Source organism: Protopterus annectens, chromosome 11.part0, assembly GCF_019279795.1.
Source record: "Protopterus annectens isolate FY-2018-M chromosome 11.part0, PAN1.0, whole genome shotgun sequence".
Lineage (NCBI taxonomy): Eukaryota > Metazoa > Chordata > Ceratodontiformes > Protopteridae > Protopterus > Protopterus annectens.
The window spans coordinates 1019810819-1019836702 of record NC_056745.1 but is presented as its reverse complement, the minus strand read 5'-3'; the positions used below and the strand labels follow the sequence as shown (position 1 = coordinate 1019836702).

At 36.6% G+C, this 25884-nt stretch overlaps 1 protein-coding gene across 5 annotated transcripts in view; it reads left to right on the top strand.

Moving 5' to 3' along the window:
- The window catches only part of TBC1D22A (TBC1 domain family member 22A), a 5448426-nt gene that overhangs the window by 3149080 nt on the left and 2273462 nt on the right, over nt 1–25884 (top strand). For all 5 annotated transcript variants that reach the window (XM_044088378.1, XM_044088376.1, XM_044088377.1 and 2 more), the window contains one exon: nt 2248–2323. In XM_044088378.1, the coding sequence (XP_043944313.1) occupies nt 2248–2323 (76 nt within the window). The remainder of the gene's footprint in view (nt 1–2247; nt 2324–25884) is intronic.

Here is a 25884-nt window from a genome sequence, read left to right as displayed (position 1 = left end):
AGCAAAACTTTTGCAATGATTTGGTATAATATTTTCTTGTGATGTGTTAAGAATATTTTTTTGCATTCAGTTTTGCATTAGCAATGCAAACACTGACCATTTCTCTCGTGTAATGTTTGTATGCATACTTGTGAAAATATACGTACTCATGAAGTCCATTTACTGACATTTCAAATTTTTATGTTTAATCTGTTTCTTATATTACAGTTGTATGTTTTCATCATTTGTTGTTTAATGTCTTTTGTTTTGTGATCCAGGACATGTTTGAGTAGTTTCTAGACCAGCTCAACTACCACATTATCAGTGAATGACTGACTGAAGAGATCACTGTCCATGTATAAAACCGCAGAGGAGGTTACGGATGTTTCACTGGCCTTTTTATCCACAGGCTATAGTACATTGACATTGCTCTACAGATCCCTGCACTGTGTTTTTTTCATTCATATTTGGGTATTATCCCATTGTTATTGCACTGACCTTGTAATATTATGTCACGTTCTACAACACTGTTGGTTTGCTGTGTTGCACATTTGCCACCTCTCCCTATACATGTCCCAATCATGTTCCTACAGCTACAGATACATCAAGTCAAATTCCAGAAGTCCATGGATTAGAAGCTTTATTAGTTATCCCAGCCCTTGGTACAGCGAGATAAAGCCCTGACTGTGCTCCAAACACACCCACATTCAACTGGCAGCATGGGCACTGGAAGGACTTGGGTGGGAGAGGATGAGAGCGAGCAGCTGACAATGGCTCGCTCATCATTGGGGTGAAAGACAATACCTAAGGTTATTGCAATAGCAGCATTAAGAGCCTGGTGAGATCTGCAGTGTAAGCAGTTTGCAGCTTATTCGGAAAGTTGTTCAAGCATCGATGCTTGCACATACCTTCCGAAGGCAGCCATTGTGGGGCTTCCAAGGCTGTGACAGGGTGGTGGAGTTTAGGGCATACTCCCCAGCAGCAATGTGTTGTTGCCTCAGTGCCTTCTAGCTCCGGACATAAGTAAGATTGTGCCTGGGAGAGGCTGAGGTGGGACCAGTACAGCCAGTGAATGGGGACCTGCTGGCAGCTGTTGGTCAGCTGCAGGAAAGTCGATATGGGAAAAATGAAAAAGAAGCCCTATTAGTTGCCGTAGTTGTCACTACTGGAGATGGGTAATAATTGTCTACAGTATAATATTCATTACTGTATGATAGTTCTGAAACCACTCTCCATATTTCTGGACATAATCAAAGTAAACAGTCATGTAGCATTTCTTTGCATATTTTTAGCAGAATGGGCTGATTCTGGCCATTACTTTACCCAAATTTCATCCTGATGTCGCTGCCAGGTTTGTGATTAGGAGTGTCATTTAATGAAAATGCTAGGCAGTCCTCAGAAATCATCAGCTGTTAATAGCTGATCTTTGACATGGAGACCTTCTGTGTCTGGGTATGAACCAGCCCTCGGGGGATTGCTGGAACTTTGCTCCACTAATAGGTGGTCTTGTCATAAAACCATACATCCATTTCTTCCATCCTTTTGCTACTGCTGGGATGTATAATTACAGTAATGGCCTCCTTCCTCCTCGTCTGAGTTCTGCTAACATTTGTAGTATGGGTGTAAGCATGTTTTTATAGACTTGTCTTTCACATATCATCATCACTACTGCAGTAATACAAGGAAACTTTAATATGTTCGAGTATGTGCATCTTGGTACATTTTATGTTCCATAATGCTTTGCAAGTCTGAACTAAACAACTTAATGTCTTCTTTAACTTCCCTTCCTTCAGTGTATTTATGCCTTTTATGATTCACCTTACCACAACTATCAGACCTTTGCAGCTCACTCACATTTTAAATTATCTGGGAATGCTCTACAAGGGAGATGAGAGGAGTGTTAGTCTTTGGCATGGTATGTAGCGATCCAAATGAAGCGTATGCTGTGGTTTCAATACATTGCATGTTAACTAGTCATAACCTCTGACTGGCATGGCACTGCTTAAATGCTTATCATTTATCGTAAAACTCTAAACATGGTAATACTTTATGTAAATTAGAAATTAAGATGCTGAGTGTTTAAATGCAAGTCTTTTATTGTAATGTCTCCAAGGAACAATGCAACTAGTATGGTCACTGAGAAACTTTCACAAATTATGTTGAAGAGTATTTAGTTTCTGCAGTTGCATTAGTACATGTTTTAAAGTGTACCCTTTTAAATGATGTCTGCAACAACACATCACATTTTTATTTATTTTCCTCCTAAAGGATAGTTATACATTTGCACAGCCAGGGATTCAGAAAAAAGTGAAAATGTTGGAGGAGCTTGTTAGCCGCATTGATGGTAAGTCTAAGAATTTTTACTATGCTTTTAAACATTGCCAACACTGTGAGCATTTGGAGAATGTTTTGTGAGTGTCTATACATTCATGCACCAGAACCGCATTTGTTCACTCATCAGATTGTGTAATCCTCATTTGTGCATGTCATAGTAGTCTCTAAAGGATCACAGCTCTTTATCATTTAAGGAAAAACCACTAGTGCATAAACTACATTCATTAGAATTTATTAAGCTGACTTGTTATTTAATACCAGTTCATTTGTTCTGAAGTAATACTCAATGAGAAGCCATCATAAACATTTTTTGGCTGGTTGAAATTATTGTAACAACTCCAGAGAAAGTAAATGTGATTGTATATGTCCTCTGAATTCTGTGTTGTGTTTTTCTGCAACATTTTGTTATCATGAATGCCTGAATAAGTCTTCATTGAAACTAATTGGTGGTTCAGCAAATATATTTAATATTGTTGGTAAATGATGCTGTTTGCAGTGATAATTTTAGATTATTCTTTGTAACAGCTGGTTGCTTTGAAATCTGTTTTCCACCTTCCTTCTTTAAAATCATCTTAACCATGAAATTTTGGCTCTAAGATTGCTACTGCAGACTTCAATTAAATGAAAAACAGTAGATGCCTTCCCATTCTAAACATATTCTCTTGATAGCTTGTTAAATTAACGAATGGAGCATTAACAAAATAATACCAAAGCAATTCAGTACTCCACTATCAGTGGTGCGATAGAAGAATCAGCTTAAATGTGTTAAGAAAACATTAAGTAATTTGTAGAAAAGAGTGATGGATTATTCTCCTTATTTATACTGCCATACTGTAAGCTCCCTCTGCAGAAATGCTTACCGCAGCAAAGATTGCTTTACCTTATAACATTTAAGAAAATCATTCTTTATGCCTGCAATTTATTGTAGATGTCATTCAGGCTGAGATTATTATTACTTTTACTTGCAGTTATTGCTACACAAAAGAAGAAGGAAACGAACAGTAGCTTAGGGATGTTTATCTCACTGCAGTACCTGCAGCCTCATTCTGCATTTGCTACCATGCATATTAAGTATGTTTTTTTCATACTTCTTATAGACCTTTGAGTTCCCCACCTTCTTTTGCCTCTTACAACCCAGTGTGTGAGACCCGGTCGTGGAACTATCACTCAAACATTTGTTTATTAATTTATTTATTTTTTCCTGTTTTGACATTACTGTCCTTTGCATATGCCCATAACATTCAGGGGTACAGCGGTCTATGTGACTGATATCCATACCTCTGTTACATAGTCATGGTCCCTTGATCTTGTAGACAACACTTCCATTTGATTCCTGGTCTTCCCTTGGGATTCTGCTGTGGACCACATGCATGGACAAACACTCCTCATGCCTCCCTCCCGTGAAGAGGTGAGAAAGCTTCATACTTATCAGCCCTTTTTTCTTCCTCTTGCTTTCTCTGCCCAGCACCTGAATGGCTATTCAAGCTCAAGTTGCCTGGGTTGCGGTCATTTTTTTCCTTCCATTCCAACAGAGTTCACTATTTTAAGTATTTTGTTGTACTTAGGACCTATATTAAATGTCACTATATGCATGGAATTACATTTTATTGATATTAACATGCATACCAAGAGCTATAAAATTAGCTTTTACATGTAGGTTGCCTGAATAGTTAATTAAGATTGCAGATTAAGTGGTAGACAACATTTGAGAATAAATGTGCTATTTGCATTTTTCTGGCATATAGAAAAAGTTTAAATTAGATTTTTAATTATTTCAAACAAAATTTGATATAGGTAGTAATTAATATTCATTATGCATGGGTATGTTTTAAAATTATTCATTTTACATGATGTTTTAAGTTAGTATACTAAAAGTTATGTTGCAGTTATATTAGCTCTGTGTTAAAATAATGAAAAGGGTAAATAGCAGGTTCTCATAAATTACATTTACTATTCTAGAAAATATGCTGCATGGAAACTCCGCAGGTGAACCTTTCTATATAATTCCCCTTAAGGGCCTTTTGCTGCTTTATTGATACTATTACATATGCTAGTTTTATTTATTACACTTTGTTGTTGGCTGAGCATTTTAATTTTTCTGTGTAACAGAATTATATAGCAGCCAAACAGAATGCTTTTGTTGAATATTAATTTCTACTAGAGCTGAGATGACTGAAAATATGACTAGAAACTTACAGTGGCATTTAAGAGCCTCTGTAAACCATTAAAGATGCAGTCCTTTTTGCCTTATTATCTCCTTTTTCCATCTCTCTGCTGGTATTATGAAAGCCTTTTAATATCCTAATTAAGTGCTCAAACATACTGTCTTCACCTAACACACAACATAAATGACACATTTTATTTGTATTTAAAGGTTACAGACTAGGAACTATATGTTTTTCTCAGCTTACTCAATACTTAACTGCTGTCATCATCCTTCCTGTCTATATCTGTTGAGCTGTAACTACATTGTATTCTGTTACTGGAGTGTGTGACTTGAACATTTTTTGTTGTATTTCAATTTGTTCGGTTTGCGTCTTATCAAATGACATTTCGAAAGTTAAAAGTGATGATTTGAGGTCAGCAATGCTATGAATAAAATGTTGTGAGTTCAATAAGCTGTTTGAGACTTTGTCACTTTCGAGAACCTTTTATGTAGAAATTGTGCCAGATGTTGTACATAAGCTGCTCTGATCTTTACTTCTTGCAAGAACAGGGGATATAATTTTGCTAAAGGATAATTTGGTACTTAATAAGTCTTGAATAGTGCTTTGTAAAGTATTTGACCATTAATGTATTGAAACTAGCTTACAAAACTCTTCATATAAAGTTGTATAAAATGTCTTTTCCCCAGTCCCCCACCCCATGTCCATGACATCATCATCCTGTTGCTGGAATAAACAGGTGGTAAAACCAGTTATTTTACTTGTCATAACAGTCATTGGAAATTGTCATTCATGTCTGCTTTCCTTGCAGGCGGAATTCAAACCCAGTGTCTTAGTGATAAGTCATTATAGCAGTTACATTCTACTGGTCTTTCATCTTTGTAACATTAACAAGAGGAGTCAGCACATCTGGAAATTCAATACATTTCAAAGACATTTCACTTTCTTTGATAGTCAGAAAGTCCCACATTCCTAGCCATGAGCACAACAAGAAAGAAGAAAAAAAGAAAAGAATGTATTACATTTTTAACTTATTTCATTCAGTCTGTCATTACTCCTGGCTTCACAGATACTTTTCTTTCAGCCTGGCATTACTAGTGGCTTCATATACACAACTAATGCAAGATCTGTGTACAAGAACTTGAGTTAGAAATAGTTCACAATAACTAACTTGCCTTACTGTCTACGCCCTAATCATTCCATTTTAGGTTGCTCAGGCTGAAGAGCTGAAATTCTGTATACCTTTGATAAAGGCATTTGATGAAAAGTGAGACCATGTTCTTATTTTAACCATCAGCTGTTTTATTACAATACACTACTGACTGGTAGGTTACTGGTACCTTACTTTTCTTATTGTTGTTTTGTTACTTTGTTACTAGTAACTTAACGTAATATGTTTGAAAAGTGGTGAGTTGACAAAAAAGATGAAAAAGAGTTTTCAAGACGAAGAGGATTCAGAATAACACTCTTATTTGTTTCTTTACAGTTTACAGATAACACTGTATAATCCCTCCTCAAATGGCATTATTTCTTTCATTGACAGTGACAAGTGGGGGGAGGGGTGGCATGCACAGGCCAAGGAAGACCTTTTTTTGTTTAATATTTGGATAAAAACAGCACTGCACTGAAGATGGTGAATGCATATCCCACTACTTGTTGAAATGTAGACATCATGAATCTTAGCCTCTGCAATAAAGTGCTCTAGTTGTGGAAAAACCTACACTTTCACGTCAAGACAGGAGATCTGGCATTGACAACATGATCGTTGGTCCCCCAGGTACTCCCTTATGTGATGTGACTAGGCTTTCAATTTGAAATTGGGTTTTTCTGAGTCACAGTTAAAACTCCAAGCCCTCAGTGATCGGTCGAATGTCTAAGCCATTATCCATAAGTTCAGACCTAATTAAAATACCAGTTATGACTCACTAGTGCAAGTCTTTGAGTCTGTTTACCGTTTCACTGCATCATATTTAGGAACTCGGGTTGTCAAAATGTTTGTTGAAACACAAGAGATCAGGTGATTTACACTGAGCTCTCTTTCTATGAGGATTAAAAGTGTATGGTTAGAATTCAGCATGCTGTGATCTACTGAGATAGTGGGTGCCGGTCACTTGATAATGAATAATTGAATGTACAATCATGATGGTTTATGTTGCATTGTGCAAGGGACACTGTGGACATAGCCCATCCTGACTAGCTGAATGGGATAATTTATATGCAATCTGCTTTGCAGTGGCTTGAGACATATGAGCGCCAGTGCTTGTAACATTTCAGAATTTTTGTCACTGCCTGAATAGAATGATGGTTGCATTTTGCAATGGAGGAGCTTTTCAGTAAGGTTCATGACCATATTCCGTAAACAACAAATCACTGCTATGGAGTAGTCCAGGAAGCCTTTGAGTGGCAATGTAGCCTAGCTAGATCTAGCACCATTAGAGCAGGAAAATATGATGGGAGCATCAGAGTACCTAGTTATGGGACTTTGGAAAGACTGTATTGATTATCACACTTGTAGCAAGAGTACTAGCTAGAATGTGATTATTATAAAAAGAAGGCACTATTTTGGTTGACTTATAAAAAGTGGTGCAGTAACGTAGCCATTAACAAAGTTGGCTTATAGGACTTGGGTCTCTGGTCTAGTTCCAGGATGAGATACCTTCTCTTTGGAGTCTGGATATTCTGTGTGTGTCCATGAGGGTTTTAACAAGGTTGCCTGGTTTCTTTTCACATCCAGAGATGTGCCAGTGGTGAATTAGCAATCCTAAATTGTTCATTGTTTTGTGGTGTGTTTGATTTTGTGTGTGTGTGTGTGTGTGTGTGTGTGTGTGTGTGTGTGTGGGGGGGGTTCTGTTTGCATTTTATGATGGACTTGCATTATGTCCAGGAGTGCAATATGCATTTTGCTTGCTAGGATAGGCACTGGCTTTCCCCTAGATATTGAACAGGATAAAGCAGCTGTTAGAGTGAATCAGTAATAGTGTTAAAAGTGTTGTAATTTTGCTAGTAAAGTTGCTAAAATTAGGTCAGCAGTTGACTATGTTTTGAAGACACATGCAAATTACCAAAACATTAAAGTTACAAAAATTTATAGAGAAAAAAAAGAATTTCAGATTCTTAACAGTAGAAATAGGGTTTCAAAATCATGCAGTGGGTAATACAATCAAGACAGAGATTAATACAGTTTGATTTTTATCAAAGTATTATACACTAATAAACAGGTTGCATTTACATATACAGCAGTATACAAATTTAATTTGCATAGGAGTGATGAAAAACACTATACATTTATAAATGTGGACAGGGTTTATTTACATTATTTACAGAATAAGACAGGAGAGCTTGAGAGTTAGGGGCTCATGATAATGTACAGATCTGAGAGTGAGAGATTTGAAAATATTTGTAACAGTTTTATTGTTAAATCACCTTATGTGCAGTTAAACCATCTGGTGCAGCAAAAGTTGCACATTAATTCATTTTGTCTTCATTCACTATAAACACATTATATATTCAGTAATGGCAGTTCTCTTTCAATATAAAGTGTTTTATTCCTATCAACAGTTTAATTTTTATTCATATGGGCAGTATCCCAGCTTAGTTTCTTATAATCATCATCACCAGTATTTATAGGCAATTTAATACTCCATTTTCTTTATCTTTGGTATTTAGAGTGAAAATGGAAGCCGGACACATCTGAGAATAATATGCCAGTTCTGTTAACCTTGTATTTCTTCTCCCTTTAGTGTTTCCTATTCAGGTAGTACTTATTTTGCACATGCACTAATTTCTTCCCATGTAATCTACTCACCACACTGCAGTAAATATTTGCTATAATGACATTTTTTCAATCTGATGTGTTGCTAACCTATACTTCATTAACACCATCTATCAGCAAAATGGACATTGCACCTGTTATAGTAAAAAAATATATATATACATGCTCTGGTCATTTTCTAAGCATCCTAGGTAACTTTTTACTTTTGCTTTGTCTAATTCAGTGCGTATGTCTGTGGCCAGTAAAATTTAATAACATAAACAGTATATCAGTCCTGCAGAAATCTACTCATCCCTTTGATATTTTCTTAGAATAAGTAGTACAGCATTCTGCTTTCTAGCCATTAGCTTGCCCCTGCTTGACCTCACCATCCCCATAAACTCTGACTGTTGTTCAGACAGCAGTGAAGAAAATCAATAGCCGTTCAGCATTTATTACGTCCAATAACTAATCCTCCTGCCTTTCTGTGATCAATGGAACTTAGTAAGGACAACTGGAGTCTTCATCATATAAAGCACCATATTCATCTCAGAATTGTTGCTCTTCATGCATTTTTACTCAGTCAGCAGGACAAAACAATCTAAACATAATACTAAACCAATTAATGTTTATTATCCTTACCATGGCCTCTTACTACAATATTCTTTAGTTCATGGGTCAACACCATGCCTGCAGTGCCTTGTTTTCCTGAGCTCCAAGGTCCTGCTATGCAGCTTTATCCATCTTTCACCTTCCTTTGTAATCATACAAAGGCAGGCACTTTTAGTCAAAAACTTTCAACATTTTTAACAATATAAGGCTGGGGAAAACATTCACTTACTAAGAAATACAAACAAGCTGCATCTAAATTGATTTGTCTAAACCTGACCATTTTACTTGACCTTAAATTTAAGCATCTTTATATAACTGTTGATATTATTGCTTCTTAATGTTCCACAAGTGAAATCCATCCTGACACATAGTTATCATTAAATATGTTCTACCGATTAGCATACTTCAGAGCTAAGCAAAACATAGTGTGAGCAAAGAAATCTTTGTAAAGCAAAGTTAGTAATGAAATGCATGTGTAATCACTATGCATTTTTTGAGACAGTACATTTTTCTGCAGACAAGATGCAGGTTGTTCTCTTTCAATGTTTGCTCATTCAGAACCATCACAGGCAGTTAGTAGCTCCACTGGTGTGACTGAATATGTACAGTACAATGCACAGACTTGTTCAAAAAACTGTCAGCCAATGCCTTTACATGGAGATAACATAAGGGTTATAATACTGCTAACTTATTTTATGGGAAAAAGCACAGTGGAAGGGAATGCACTATTTAGTATTGATTGCTTAAGACTAGGGAATACATTTTTGAGTTCTATATGTCCATGAATTAACATTTTGCATCATTAAATGGCAACTTATTTCACAATGGTCTCGACTACTTATTTTGTAATGGTCTTGACTACAGTTTGGGATATGTCAAAAATATTGGGGAACAATTGACCCTTTAAATAAGCAGGACATCGAGTCCAATGCAGCATGACACGTGTGCCTCTCAGGCATTGTTTGCTGTCTCTACTGACCTTTATCTTGTATATATAAAATGAAGTGTGTATATGTGTGTGTGTCTGTGTGTCTATGCATATGTATTATACTAACTCTGTGGTTGAGTACAACCCTAGACAGTCACTGCTGACACAAAAACAGAAACCGTAGCAGCAATAATTTTGTATGGTAACACTAATTAGCATGCAAAACTTCTTCATGTATTTCTACATAATTCTATTTCTGCATTACAGTACTTTGTTTATCCATTCCACATTCACGTAAATAAATGTTCAGACAAACAGACATTCAACTAACTGGAATTGCAGCTATTTGGATTTGGTCATTTGGGATTCATTAGGGTGGCAGAGTGTTGCAATGTTGTTGCCTCACAAGAGGCTGATTTTTGATTCTCAGTTGGAGTGCCTTCTTTGCAGAGTCTGCATGCCCTCCCTGTCTTTGCATGGGTTTCCTCCCACATTCCAGAGACATGCTGTAGGGGGATTGGGCACACTAAGTTAGCCATAGGTGTGTGTTTGTGAGTGTGTTGTGAAAGGACTGCTGCGTGCTAACCATCTGACGGTGTAAACCTTGGCTCTAGCTGATTGTCAGTGTTGAAGTTGGCACACTGACCCCATGTGGAAAAATGGGAAAAAGGGGTTGTGGATAGATGGAAGGATTTGGAATTCAACCAAATGGAAATTTATCCAAATGTCACATTTCCATAGTTATTGTAATTAACTAAGACAGCTTGAATTAAAGTCATATTGTTAACATTTTTATTAAAGTAAGAGATTGTGGTATGTTTGAGAACAGCTTTCATGACAGTAAGCTTGATTCATGATGGAGGAACACCTTGAATAGTTTGTGACATGTGAAGAATTTTATGCAGTGCAGAACATGGAGAGATGACTCCATTTTTACATACAATGTTTTCGCCTCCTGCCTTTCATTACCATGTGTTATGCAAAGTCATGTTGCCTTTATCTAGACTGACTGCATATATCATCTAGTAAAAGTTCTGTGCCATTTTAGACATTTCATTTTCAGTTAGATTTTAAGATAAGTCTGTGAACTGAGTTGCAGAATTTCAAGAATCACTAATCATGTTATTATGTATTACGCTACTTGTTGTTTTTCCGTTGTATTTTACAACATTGCATTTGTATTTTTATGACACAGAGATCAGTATAAAACCATTTTAATCTATCATTCTTTAAGCAAGTAAATGTGAGTTCTTTCTGTTGGAAACATAGTAGCTAATGTTCAGCAAAATGGTAAGTGTAGTTTTTTTTAAATGTTTCATATATGTAGTTTATATGGGATAACTTAATTTCTGAAAAGACAACACAGGTAAACAACTGCTACGTTATCCTAAGAAGAATACCTGTTTATATATTAAGTTAAAATTCTTTATTTAACACTTTATCTGCTTTACTTGACTGGGAATGTACATTAGGGGAAAAGCACATTTTCATTGGAGTTTTGGGGAGAAAATCCCTAAAGAATGTAGAAGTAGTACTGATACAATTTATAGTGCAAAACTGAGGACAATTTAAGCCAACTGCACTTTTTTAAAAATTTATAAAATCTTTTTGGGGATAAATCTTGGCTAGGCTTGTAAGGGCCCCAGAGCCATTAGCCTAGTAACCTCCTATTATATAAGAAAATTAACTATATAATGTATAATTTTCTGATAAAAATTTAATATGAAGACATGAAAGGGTCTGCATTTAAATGTAGAATAATATGGTAATAATAGAATACCCACTGTGAGACTAAAATGAAGTATTAGAACATACCTGCAAAACAGTATGCATGCAACATAGTAATCACTTTGAGGTAGGAATCTGAAAACCTGCAGAACAAAAATAAATACAGAATAAAAAATGTAAACAAGTAGACAATTCATTCTACTACCAGAATTGTAGCCTTCGTTGTATTTAACCTTGAACATCACCTTATGCTCTTCCATATCGATTTATCCTTCTTGGAAAAGAGAAAGTCTTTGGCTCATGTTAATGAACACACTTTTGTGAGATTTATCTTAGAGTAAATGGTAGCTTATTTCCTAATTTTCCAGCATAGACAGTGTAATATGCATCTCCAAGCTGATTTCTTGATTTAGGATGAGATAAGAGGTATCCTTGGGTAGATCTGAGGTCACATTATTGTTTGTGTCTTTCAGGACATTGGGGCAGTGGTGGACATTTAGGAAAATAAAACAGTTTATGCAGAAATTTTAAATGAATATGAGATATGGATAATGCCCAGATGCTTGTTGCGCTAACTTCAACTCTGTCAGAGATGAAGTTAGCGCAACAGGCATATGGGCATTCTACCATGACCATCTATCTACTACTTCTCTGCTTGTCTACTCTGTGTACATACTCAGAAACCTACACATTTACATTTAACAGAAATATATATGAGAATATATTTGATATGTTCTGCTGGTTGCTGTGCATCAATTTAGAATGAATCACTCTACATAATTCCATAATCTGAAGAGGCTGGAGTTTATCTCTTATCTCGTATTCAGAATTAGACCGTTTAAAACCAAATGAAGATTGCTCTTGCTGTTTTTGTTGTTGTCCAGTTAGTGTCCTAAATGGTGTGTGTGAAATATTCTTGTCCGTAATAGCAAGCAGACTGAAATAATTCTAACTTTAAGCCACCCTGATTAGTGTGTTTTATGCTTAAACATTAAACGGTGGGTAAAACTAAAAGCTCTTTTTTGTGAACCATGTTCATACAAATAATACATGTCTACTGCCTTCGCATTAGATATAGAAACACGCTTTTTGTCACAGTTAATGCAACATTTTTGAAAGCTATCCTTAGTCACTTGTGTTTTATTTCCATGAACACAAATTTTCTCATTAATATTTATACTATTGCCCATGCTTTCATTAAATGTGGACACTTTGTCATCCTTTATCAATACAAAATTGTATTTACTGTTTTCTTTAATTTAGCCATTGAAATATTAATCTAAAATCATATTCAGAAAATATTTGAGGAAATATAGTCCTAATCAGAATCACTACAAAATATTCTTATTACTTGATGACTGTTGCTGCTCATCTGCAGTGCAAACAATTCAAGTATTTTATTAAATATACAGATTTGGAAGAACTTAAAATTATTTATTTATTTATGTATTATTTGTTAACCAGGAAAGTCCGACTTGGAACAAAGCCAATTATCAGCAGAGACCCAGGGAAAAATGATCTGGATGCATGTCTTTGTAATATGGGAGGAAACCAAAGCACCTGGAGAAAACCCACAGGAATGCAGGGAGGACATGCCGACTCCGCACAGAAGGCACTCCAGCCAAGAATGGAGCCAGAGAACCTTTTGCTGTGAGGCTACAGCTGCACCACTGTCTCGCCCTGCTCTTAGGCTTAAAAAATATCCTTCAAATGTCTTTGGTTATACCCATTAGATCTCTTACTTCATCTAGTATTTTCTAATCATTCATATTATACAAAAACACTATTGACTCACTATCTCTGAAGTGGAATGCAGCCATACTAAAATATAGACATAAACAGCTTCTAAGTAACCATACCTCATGTTGAGGATCTGTTCATTTGGCCAGATTTATTTATTCCATTTGAACATAAGCTTATCATGATTAAAATGATTGTCTTATTTCCAGTCCTTTATCCAGTGTAAAAATATATATTTATTATTCCCAGATAAAACAGCCTTGCCATACAGTAAGTAATTCTTAACTTTCTTAGGCTCCTCGAAACTTACTGAATTTATATGAAACACCATATTCTTTAAGGCAGTAGAAGAAGAGTTGGTCTCCCACGCTGGGACAGTGACCCTAATCTGTCTTAACCCAGCATGTATTGCCTTATGGAAAAAAAAAGATTTGTATTTTTCATCTGCCCATGACATTAATGCCAGCTTTTGTCAGCAGCAAATTCAAATGCTTTCTTCTTACCAATTGCCCTATTACATACCAACAATACTTAAAGTCTGCATCTCCATACAATTAATTTATTACTTTGTCCAAACAAATTATCCCTCACCAGTAGATGGTCCTTCTTCCCTTTTCTTACATTATTTACACTGTGGAGTTCCCATCAGCTTTGCAGACTTATTTATTAAAACCAGGTAGTCAGGAAGCAACTTCAACAGGACACAATTAAAAAAAATTAAAAGAAGTTCTGTAATATCATCAGGAATTATAATTTCACCAGGGTCACTCTACTCTTTAAATGTAATGAAAAGTATAGCCCAGCCCTTTCTATATCATATAGTACTAGATACGAAATATTTTCTTGATAAGTCTTTTTGGAACTGTCCCACAGACCAAAGCCAAAATATCTCAGATATTATAGTAGAAAACCAAAATGCACCTTACTAATCAAAAGCTCTCCTTTAGAAAACAATGTTTACCTGAAAATGCTTACATACAGCTTTTCTTATCCCTCATAAATTTTCTAATTCAAAATTAAGTTAACTAAGCAAATAGTACGTACAGGATAAAAAAAAACATAGCCAGAAAATGGAAGAAATACACTGAAATTATTTTGCATTAAGTGGAAAGATCCACTTACCGCAGCAGGTCTAGCCACCCGGTGGTGTAAACCTTAGCTGCAGATGATTGTCACTGTTGAGGTGACACCCGGACCCATGGGCAAAAATGGGAAAAAGTAGTTGTGGATGGATGGATCTGCTTATCGATTTGGTACTTGCATAGTTGCATCACAGCAATATCCGCTGTCATTTTCCACTCACAGTAATCCATTCCAACAAGCCTTCTTTAATTTGAAAATCCATATATTTTCCTTTTCAAAATTATCTATATAGTCCTTTATATTAAGATGTTAACTTATTTCTCATATATCATCCTTAACTTATTTCTCATATATCATCCCTCCCTCTTCTTTTGCCAAGTTTGTCTGCTTTACTGTTTTTATCTTTCTTCCTCATCTTAAGCCATTTTATTATAATCATTTGCACATTTGAAATTATTTTTTTTTAAGATTCAAACATGAGACAGTACATATAGAATGGTGACATGCAAGGAGCAGGCAATTCTGAGACAAAAGTAGAACAGTCAAATTAGGAGACAAATAGCTTAATATGTATAATATGCAAATGATTGAATAATACTGCAGAAATTAGGTTATAGATGCAAATAGGGACAAGAAATATGGAAATGATACCATCAAAGATGGTGTTGCAATTCAGAAACATATAAAGCAGGTGCAGAGTGCCAATGTAATCATCTATACTGAATTAATAAATCAGTAAAAACTATAAGAAAAACCTAGCCAAGCTAGAGTTTTCACTGTGTGATACCGTAAACCTCTTGTAATAGAGGCCCATGGGTTATATATGCAAATGACCCCTTGAGGACATCAATTGTTTCAGCTATATGGCTTCTAAATGTCCATGACTTTTTACTTTTTCTTTCTAAGTCTTTTTGGATACATTCAGGCCAATAAAGCTAACCCCCACTAGCTGTGGACATACACGTTTTGGCCTTCTTATGACCTCATCAGCACAGCACAAGTGGCTATACTTTAGAAAGACAAGGTCTTTACACCCAACTGGTGTCTACAACCATTAAGGTTTCTGCAAAATTTTTATTTTATTTAACATTTGTTTACTGGAAAAGCCTGACTGGGACAGAGCCTATTTTCAGTGGAGGTCCTGGGAGAAATGCTCTAGATGCATGTCTTTGGAATGTGGGAGGAAATCCATATGAAAGCAAGGATGACATGCAGACTCTGCAACAAAGGCATTCCAGATGAGAATCAAACCAGAGAACCTCTTGCTGAAGTGACAACACTAACTGCTGCACCACGGTACCTCCCCAGATATCCCAATTAACATCCAAATCAAAAAGTAAAAAGGTCACACAGACAAGCCAATTAGTAAAATCTACAAGAAAACCCTAACCAAGCTAAAGTTTTCACTGTGAGATACCTTAAACCTCCTGTAGTAGAGGCTCATGGGATATATGCAAATGAACCCTTAAGGACATCAAGTGTTTCAGCCCACTTGCCCATACTGTGCTGTTTTGTGACACTTACCCCTTTTTCTATATGTACAGCATCTTTGAGCTTGCTGTCACAAATCCCTGTAGTACAGTGCTCACTCTGTCCCCCCACAATATGCATTCTAGTGCTTCACCCAGTGTACTTGGGCCACCATGGTGCATGTCCTGCCCTCATTGTGTATTGATACTGGTGTGAATCCATCCACAAACTGGCATGACAGTGTAATGCCATTGCAGCATGTTCCCACATACATCAGTTCCTCTATGTCCTTGTTAATGCCATCCTTCATGGTTGCTCAGTACAGTGCAGGGTTACATTACCAGTTATCCCATTTTTCTCTGTCTACTATCTTGATGATTTAGATTCAATATCCTAATGTGTTAAAGTTCTGATTCTATTCTTGCTTTTACTAACGTGGTGCCTTGCAAAATGTTGGCAGCACTTATCATTCTAATTCAGGCCTCATGGCATAGCATTTATGTCATTGAGGGAATTTATTGCAGATGTCTCTGAATTGCTGTCATAATGCACCATGCTACCAGCATATGCTTGTGTTATCCTGCTTGTTCCATCCTGCTTGTTCCTGTTTGCCCTGGGGCTGTGCATTATATGCTCATACTTGGTGTTTGTGAAGCTCACAGCACTGCGGGTCTGTATAACCATTTTATAGAACCACATTACTGCAATATAATCCATATACCATTAGGGCTATCATTTTGCTCCTTGAGCAGACCTCTCTGACTCTGGCTAATTCAAGCACTGAGAACAGCATGGCTCCATCGTGGTCCCCAAGGGAAAGCAGGATTGCCCATACTTTGCTCTCCTGTGACACTTACGCCTTTTTCTATATATACAGCATCTATGAGTTTGTTCTCATGAATCCCTGAAGCAAATGCCTGCCAAGTCTGGTGGTTCCTGTGAATAGGCTCATGCATGACTCAAGCTTTTCAGGATGGCAAGTGGTGTGGCATCATTTATTCTGGTGAGAAGTGTAGGCATTGTTATACTTATCTGCAGTGACATCACCACAACTTGCTTAGACAGCTGGACATAGAGTTTTGGGATAGACAGAGTTTTTACTACAAGCTTTTTTTTTCATTTTACTCTTGACATTTCTAGTTTCAACACCCTACTAAGTTCTTCCTGCTTTGTTTTTAAGTCATGGTGGTGTGAAGGAAGAATGCCTCAAGAAGCAGGAGTACCTTTCACAGCTGAAAGATGTATATGCCATGTACACTACTGCACTGTACAACTTTAGTAGTGTGCATAACATATGTGTGTATTAATGAGTTCTCTTTCTGTTTTCTCTTCCTTCTGCATGCCCTCAACTATTAGTAACAAAGGAGCAGCAGCAGATGCAACAGCCATCTTGGCCTTCACCAGTCAATACCTCTGGTGATGGGACACCAGTACTTACCAGATGGGATGGATGTCACCCTACTGAAGGTGGTCTGGAGTGCTCACTGGTGACCTTTATGTCCATGGCTCAGGAAGGATACAGATTCTCCACTTCTGATAATAACTTAAGGGGTCCGTTTTAGTCACCTGTTGTCAGCTGCATAAGCTGGTGACATCTGAGGTTTGCAGAAACTAGATGCTTGCCAACCTTTGGACCAGGGCATGCCTCCTGGCACAACTGGTTGAGTCATTTAACTGGAAGGCTGCAACCAGTAAGCTGCCAGAAACATAGCCTCCATATGACATCAGCCAAAAAGTTGACTGATGCTTGTCTTGTGTGAGTTGGTGCCTGGGCTCTTATGGTATCTGCTATATATATTCTGCCCTATTCCCCATCCCTGTGTTATTCCACCTTGTTTGTCCCTTTTCTTACCTTCTTTGTTATCCAGTCCTCCAAATCACCAGATCTCCACTTTCTGTTGGTATGTGCTAGTCCAGTGTTGTGCCCACCATCTATGTCAATATTACCCCATCTATGTGTACATTTTATGTTTGTCTCTCTTTCTGTACCCTTAACTTCTCCATCTATCCTTCCCACAGTGACTCCCCAGTTTCCCTATTATATGAAACATGGGAGCCTTCCCCCCAAAACATGTGCCTTACCTCCCAGACATTCTTTTTCCCCTCTGTGTGAGAATCCTTTGGGCCCCTTATTTCCTTTGAAGTGATAAGCTGGTGCCAGGCATGGCACAATTATTCATAGTAAATTGCCAATTTTTGTTTTTACATCAAGCTGTAACTGACCGTTTATGCCAAATATATGTTCTTTCAAGGAGGACATGCTATGGGTGTGTAACTGGACTGTCATTCACTTCTACTATTGCTGCAAGCTGCCAGACAACCCCACCTCCTAAATGACACAATCCATACACACTTTGTCTCTCCACCTGAGAAACCAGTGTATCTTATGTGCCCCCAGAAATACACACATCCCCTCAGTGAGGTGAGCAGGCTCAGCTGCTTCAACTGCCCCTCTCCTTGCACCATCTGTGGCAGGTGCCTAAGCCTGTAGTCTAATTTCAATCATCTAGGTCATAGTCAAGGTTTTATTCCTTTGTGGAAGTGGAGTTAAGGTAAATATTTTCAGTCTTCTACATTGTCAGATATGTAAAATAATTTATATTTTAATTGAGAGACAGTTGTTAAAGTAAGTTAATTATGGGATACTGACTAAATTTAAGCATTCATTTTTATGTAAGTGGCAGCCACATTCTATTTTATTTACACTTTGTTTTGCTTATCATGATTTATTTATTTTTATTTATTTATCCTTTGTTGACTACATTAGTCCTACTAGGCTAGTGGCTTTTTTCATGGGAGACCTGAGTTGGTATTTCCACTAATAGGGGAAATTTGGCAAGGGTGCTGTGGGATCTTTTACATCCACCTAACCTACATTCATCTCAGTCAGATGGGGAACTCAGTTTAACTTCTTATCTTGAAGGACAATACACTTTAGGGTGTAGCACCTCCATAATGCTGCACTGCAGTATCAGCAGTCCAGTTACATGGTCTGAATGGAGAGATGATAAATCAGCAAGCAAATGAGAGTAGTATTGCTGGAACTGAATTCATCCTCAAGTCATGGTGTGCACCTTCAAGAGGTGGACCCTGTTTTTCACAAAACCTCACCAAGATGATACTGATAGATTATATTTATATAGCATACTTCATGGACAGAAGTAAGTTAAAAAATAAAAAACATATCTGGGTTTACAAGTCTCAGGATAAAAAAGTACCCAATCCTGATAGGTGCACTGGTGCCAGGAATGGAAAAAAATGACAGTGTAGAATTCTGCAATGGAGCTAGGCCAGGCTCATGGGAAGAATATCCCCTCCTTTTTAAAAGGAAGTAGTAGTCCACAAAAATTGATAGGCCAAAAATGAGCCATAAAGATGATAGAGTGGACTATTGAGGATAAGAGCGAAATTATGTATTGTTACTATTATGCAAGAAGCCCAGAATATCCAGACAGAAGTTATGCAAAAAAGATTGAGAGACATTAGAGGAAAGAAAAATTCTTGCACAAGAAAAACTGTCAGAAGCATCAAATAAAAATTTGTTTTCATTAATACAGCAGATTGGTGAAAAACATTATATAGAATAAGAAACCTTGGGACATATGGGAAAAGAAGAGACTGAGAAAGTATGAAAATATAAAGAACAAATTTTACAGATTTTTGAAAGCATAAAAAAGAACAATGGATATGGAAAAGAAAGAGAGATGTGATATGGTGCAATATTTATGCAAAGGAGAAAGCCAAATTGATCAATACAAAAAAAGCAGCCCCAAAGATATTTGAAGAGAAATACAAGCAAAGGAATCCAGATATGGAACATTTCACAATACAAAAACTAAGATCACAAAGAGAGAATGTAGAACTGAAGATTAGTAAAGTAGAAATAAAAAACATAGAAGTTGTTATAGAATACCTGCAAAGTGAGGGATTCAGTGTAGAAAGTCTGATAAGGAGAAACAGGAGACATCTGACAAGAAATAGGGACATAGGAAAGAGAAAGAGATTTAATATGATGCAGTGTTTATGCAAAGGAGAAAGCAAAACTAATTAATACAGAAATGGCAGCACCAAAGATATATGAAGATAAATACAGGCAAAGGCATCCAGATATGGAACATTTTACAATATAGAAATAAGAAAACAGAGGAAAAATCGAAAACAGGATTAGCAATGGAGAAGTTAAAAAAATAGAAGCTGAGGTTATGAATTACCTTTGAAGTGAGGTATTTAGTGTAGAAAATCTAACGTTGATAACATCACTGCAGGATAGGGAAATAGATCCCCAAATTAAGGAAAATCAATGGTACAGGAAACATCTGATCAATTGCCATATGAAGATACTTTGGAGCCTTCCATAGGAAACCAGTACAAGAGTTCAGCTGAAGTTACACAGCAAGGGAATGAACAGAGAACTGTGGCAACCCTGACACAGTCAGTGTTGTGGAGTGATAGGCCAATGAGTTCCCATATGAAAGAGAAATGGATGACACATGATGAAACTAAAGAGAGTGTGGCATAGGAAGATGCTGTGGAACTTTATATAAAATGCCCACAGGAAATGTAAAATAAAGAATCTGCCCTCAGTTTAGAGGAAATCGATCTAAGAGAAGAGTTTTATTTATTTATTTATTTTTATTTATTTTACATTTGTTTACCGGGCTAGTTCAGCTGGATATATGTCCATTTTCAGTGGTGGCCCGGGGAGAAAAGCTCCACTACATACTACTAAACAATGTCAAGATATACATCAATATACAATAATAGGAAAACAAAAAACATATGCAATAAATCTTGAAACAGGTTGTATAAACTTTTGAGTAGAGTCTAAATCTAGGATGGTAAAAAAAAAGAAAAGATGAAGAAAATTAAATACTCTGCAAGAGTATGTAGAAGAGAAGAAAGAGAAAGATTGTTAAGGAATCAGATAAAGATGGAAAAAAAAAGAGAGCTAACCAGGGTTATGACAAGAACAGAGCCAATGGTTATTTAGGAAGAATTTTAGTTTAGTTTGAAATTGGGAGAGTGAAGTTAGGGATGTAAGGTCTTGTGGTAACTTGTTCCATATTTTGCCAATTGAATTGGAAAATGTGGAGTCACCTGCTGAATTTTTGGATCGGGATGTTTGGACCAGTATTTTGTTGGTGGAGCGTAGGTACCTCTGATTGTTATAGGGCGTTATGAGGGTGGAGAGTATTGGGATGTTGTCAGGGTGATGTAGGGCATTATGGGCAATAGTGAGTTGATAGTATTGTATGAGGTGTGGTAGTTCCAGCCACCCAAGCTTCTTGAGATTTAAACAATGATGAGTTCTATATGGAGAGGCAGTTGCAAATCTGGCAATATTGTTATATGATGTAGTAAGTTTATTAAGATTATGTTTAGAAAGATTTGTGTATATGGAGGAAGCATATAAAAGGGTTGAGATTAAGTGGGTTCTAGCTATTGTAGTTTTGGCTTCAGGAGTAAGAAAATATTTGATTCTGTAGAGAGCCTAGTTTTCTGTTGGTAGATTTTATTGTAAGATTAATATGATTGTCAAATTTTAATTGATTGTCAATAGTAATACCCAAGAGTTTTGTTGTTTGGTCAGGAGAGATAATGGTCCCATTATCAGATATTAGTGTGAAATGGATAGAGGTAGACAAGTGGGTGGGTGAAAAGAGCAAGAGTTTGGTTTTCTTGGGGTTAAGGAGAAGACAATGATTAGAGAACCATTGTTCTATAGTTGAGAAGGTTTTTGATTTTGAGGAGTTGCTTGATTTAATAGAGATGGACAGACATATTAAGACCAATGAAAGAAATAGACTACCAAAAGTCAATAAAACCCAAAAAGTTAGAAGTTTGATAGAACAAATGAACACAGGACTGTTCATAGAGATTCACACAATATAACAGGGAAATAGGATACATTACTGTTCAGTTAAATTAATAACAGATACATTCCTACCAAAAAACACAGGCAGTAATGGAGAAGAAGGGGAGAAATCAAATGCCATCATGGAAGTGCTGAACAGAGAAAACTATAAAGCAATTAAGACAGGAAGTGTCACTGTTAGAAGAGTATAGAAGAGGGAACAGATCAACAAAAATACTCAGAAACACAGATGTGATAAAAGCAATGGACAGTATCAGAACAGATTAGGATCTATTGTGCACTATCACAAATAAACTAAAAATATCAGCACAGGCAGAAAAACTTAGAAGATGTGCTAGTAAATATAAAGGAAAAGTACAAAATAAGCAATTTATTGATGACCCAAAATGTTTTATAAAGAATTGGGGAAAAAAGGCTAAAGGAATTGAAACACCACCAAAAAATAAGAAATAGATACATTTTAGAGAAACACCTACGAAGATCCTTTGGAGCATAACAAAGATGCTAAAGGGACAGAAGAAGTAAAAGAAAGAATAAGAACTTCAAATGTACAGGATATGAAATAGGATGAAATAACAGCCAGAGAGATTGAAACAAAGTTAAGAAAAGATACTAATTGGAAAACCCCATGCCCAGATGCAGTACTTAACTTCTGGCTCAAAGTATTAACATCGTTACATGAAGATTTAGCCATGAGTAAGAACTATTTGTATGCACAGACACCAACCTGGTAAATGACAGGAAAAACAATGCTCCTACTTAAGAACAAACCTGCAAACTATCCTGAAAACTATAGACCGATGACTTGCTTTCCGGTGACCTGTAAACTATACACTGGAACTGATGTGGACAGAGTTTATAGTCATTTAGAAGAAAACTCAATCATGGCAGTAGAACAAAAGGGTAGTAAATTAAGTCATATGAAACAGAGGATCATTTGTTGCTAAATAAAGTCATAATGAAGGATTGTAAAAAGCGGAAGAATCAAAGTATGGCATGGATAGACTACATCCTACACTGATCAAATACATTACAGCGACCATGAAACACTGGCAGACCACTTTGCAGCTAAGCCATGAGAAAGGACAAATTAGTATTCCAGGGATAAAAATTCAAAGTGGAATATTCCATGGTGATTCTTTGTCACCACTGCTCTTTTGTCTTGTCCTTAACCCATTAAGGTGTGTACTTAACAGATTAGGTCATGGCGATGATTTGGCTCCCAGAAAACACTTAAATATAAAGATTTCTCATCTTCGATTTAAAACTGTATAGTTCATCAGTTGAGGAACTGAAAGCACAACTGCAGGTAGTCAAAACTTTTTCAGATGATATAAGAATGTCATTTGGTCTTGATAAATGTTCAAATGTAACCTTTAAAGCAAAAAATATGCAGCACCACGAAAACATCAGTTTGGGACAGGAATTTAATATAAAAGAACTTGAGCAAGAGGGATTGTATAAATGTTTGGAAATTGAAGAAGGATCAACAGTAAAACATGAACAAATGTGAATAAAACTTCATAAGTAATATTTTAGAAGACAAAAATTAATATTGAAAACAGCATTGACATCTAGGAACAAAGTCCAAACTATAAATCCATTTGTTCTTCCTGTCTTAACTTACAGTTTTGGAGTGATTGACGGGCCCCAAAAGGTGTTGAATAGGTTGGGCAGGAAAACAAGAAGGTTGTTTCATGCTCATCAAATGACTTAAAAAAATCAATATATACCAAGACTATATATTCCCCTTTCTGAAGGAGGTATGGGCTTCCTCAAAATCGATTACATGTATTGATATGTAGTCACAGGACTGCATACTTATCTGCTGACTTTGGAAGACCCAAACGTAGTTTCTGTTTGTTTCTTCCATATTCTTAGACCTATCAAAAGCCTTTGACATGGTAAACCACAGTCTGCTTCTTGATACCCTATCCACCCTAAATATAAGTCCCTCCTCTATATCATGTTTCAACAGCTACTTATCTGCCCATCAGCATACAGTCCTATGGCAGGACCAATTGTCCTCCCTGTTACCGTTAACCATAGGAGTTCCTCAAAGATCCATCCTTGGCCCATTGCTGTTCTCTCTATTTACAAATCAGATCTCTTCATCCACTCCCACTGTCTCAATAGTACAATATGCAGATGACACCACCCTCATATGTGCTGCCCCTACCCTTAGTGAACTGCAAACCCTTACCCAAAATAAATTCACCCTAGCCGAAACTTGGTTTACTACCATTAAACTTCTTCTTAATCCCAAAGAAAACAAACTAATTCTTTTCAGCCCTGGCAGAGCTCCTCCCCTAAATAATAATTTCACCATTATCTCCAAAGAAAACATTCAAATCAGTCCAACCACACACACTAAACTGCTAGGCATAGAAATAGATAATAACCTGAGGTTCAACATCCACATAGAACAAACCATTAAGATGATTATTAAAAAACTTGGTCTCCTCTACAGGAACAAACAGTTTATGACAAAAACGCACCAAAGTAACCATCACAAGGACTCATCTTTTATCCATCCTCCTCTATGCCTCTCCCATTTTGACCAGTCTCTGCCAAACTAATCTAAATAAAATGGAACCTTGCTACAACAAGATTGCCAAGTTTGCTACTGAAGTCTCATATAGGTTCCATCACTGTCTGTCCCTTAAGCAACTCAGATGGCTTGCGTTGCCTCATATACTTCATATCAATCAAATCTCTGTAACACACAAACTCTACTACTTTCCTGAGATAGCTCCAGCACTTCAGCACCTAATTCAGTCCCACATTTCATCTAGAGCCTTAAGATCTAGTAACCAGAACCTCATAACTGTCATCAAACATAAAAACGAAGCTGGTAAGTCCTTCTTTGCCAACACCATTGCTAAAACCTGGAACACACTACCAAGCCAAATAACTTCTACCACCTCCTTTAGTCAATTCAAAAAACTCCTGAAAACCCACTAAGTAACTGGCTATGTTCATGCCACCCACCAGGCTAATCCATGCCAAGAGATTTTGTCAGGGTACAGCTATATATGAACAGTTTCTCCCCTGAAAGTTTCCAAACCCGTTTACATTTATCTTATAAAACGTATAACTGCAAAAGAAAAAATGTTAATCACTAGCATGATGTCCTGTTGTTTGTATATATGCATGTTTGCTAATCACCAGCATGTTGTCCTGATGTGTATATATGCCATATGTAGGTATGTTCTCCTTCTTTTTACTCTCATGTAATGTAATGTATTGTAATGTGGAGCTTTTCTCCCCGGCCTCTGCTGAAAATGGACCTGTGTCCAGTCGGACTTTCCCGGTAAACAAATGTAAAATAGAATAAATAAATAAAGTTTTGAAACATGAGGAAAATAAGTCTAAGATGACTTCCTTGCTTAGTTTAACAGAAGCATATTGACATCAAGTGGGAATGGAAATCAAACCAGACGCAGATAAAAATTGGGCATGAACTGAATGTGCCAAAAAAGGAAGAATTTAAGGTGAAGGATCAGATGAGAAGCCAAGAAATGTATAAAATGCATAAATATAGCTGCAAATACAGAAAACTCTTGGAAGAACCTCATGTTTATCAGGATCAAATGTGGGAATGGTTAAGGAGAAGTGAATTTAAACCAAAAGACGAAAGGCTAATATTGGTTACCCAAGATAGTGGACTTACATACACATTGTCCATTGAAGATGTGGGAGAAACAGACAAATGTAGGTTTTGTGAAACAGAATTGGAAACAGTCATGCGTCTTGTTCCAGGTTGTGATATACTAATGGCAGAAGGACTGTATACTGAGAGACATAATAATGTGGCAAGATTGTTGCATTGGGGATTATGCAAACATTATAGTATTGAAGTAGCTGAAAAAGACTGTAAACATGAGCCACAAAGCATTACAGAAAATGATGGTAATATCACGTGGATCACTGATTATCAACAGTTCAAAAATAGGTGCGAGAAAACCAGATATGGTAGTCCATGAAAAGTAGACAATAGTAGCATTGATCATTAAAATTGCTACACCCAGTGACTTCAGTGTCTTAACGTATAGAGTGACACAAAGTCTTAAAATACCAGGATTTGCAGGCAGAAATGAGGGCAGTATGGAAGGAAGGATACACAGATAGTTCCAATAGTAGTAGGAGCAATGGGTCTTATAAAAAAGAATTTACAGTTATACTTAGATATGTTACTGGTACATGTAACTCCATATGA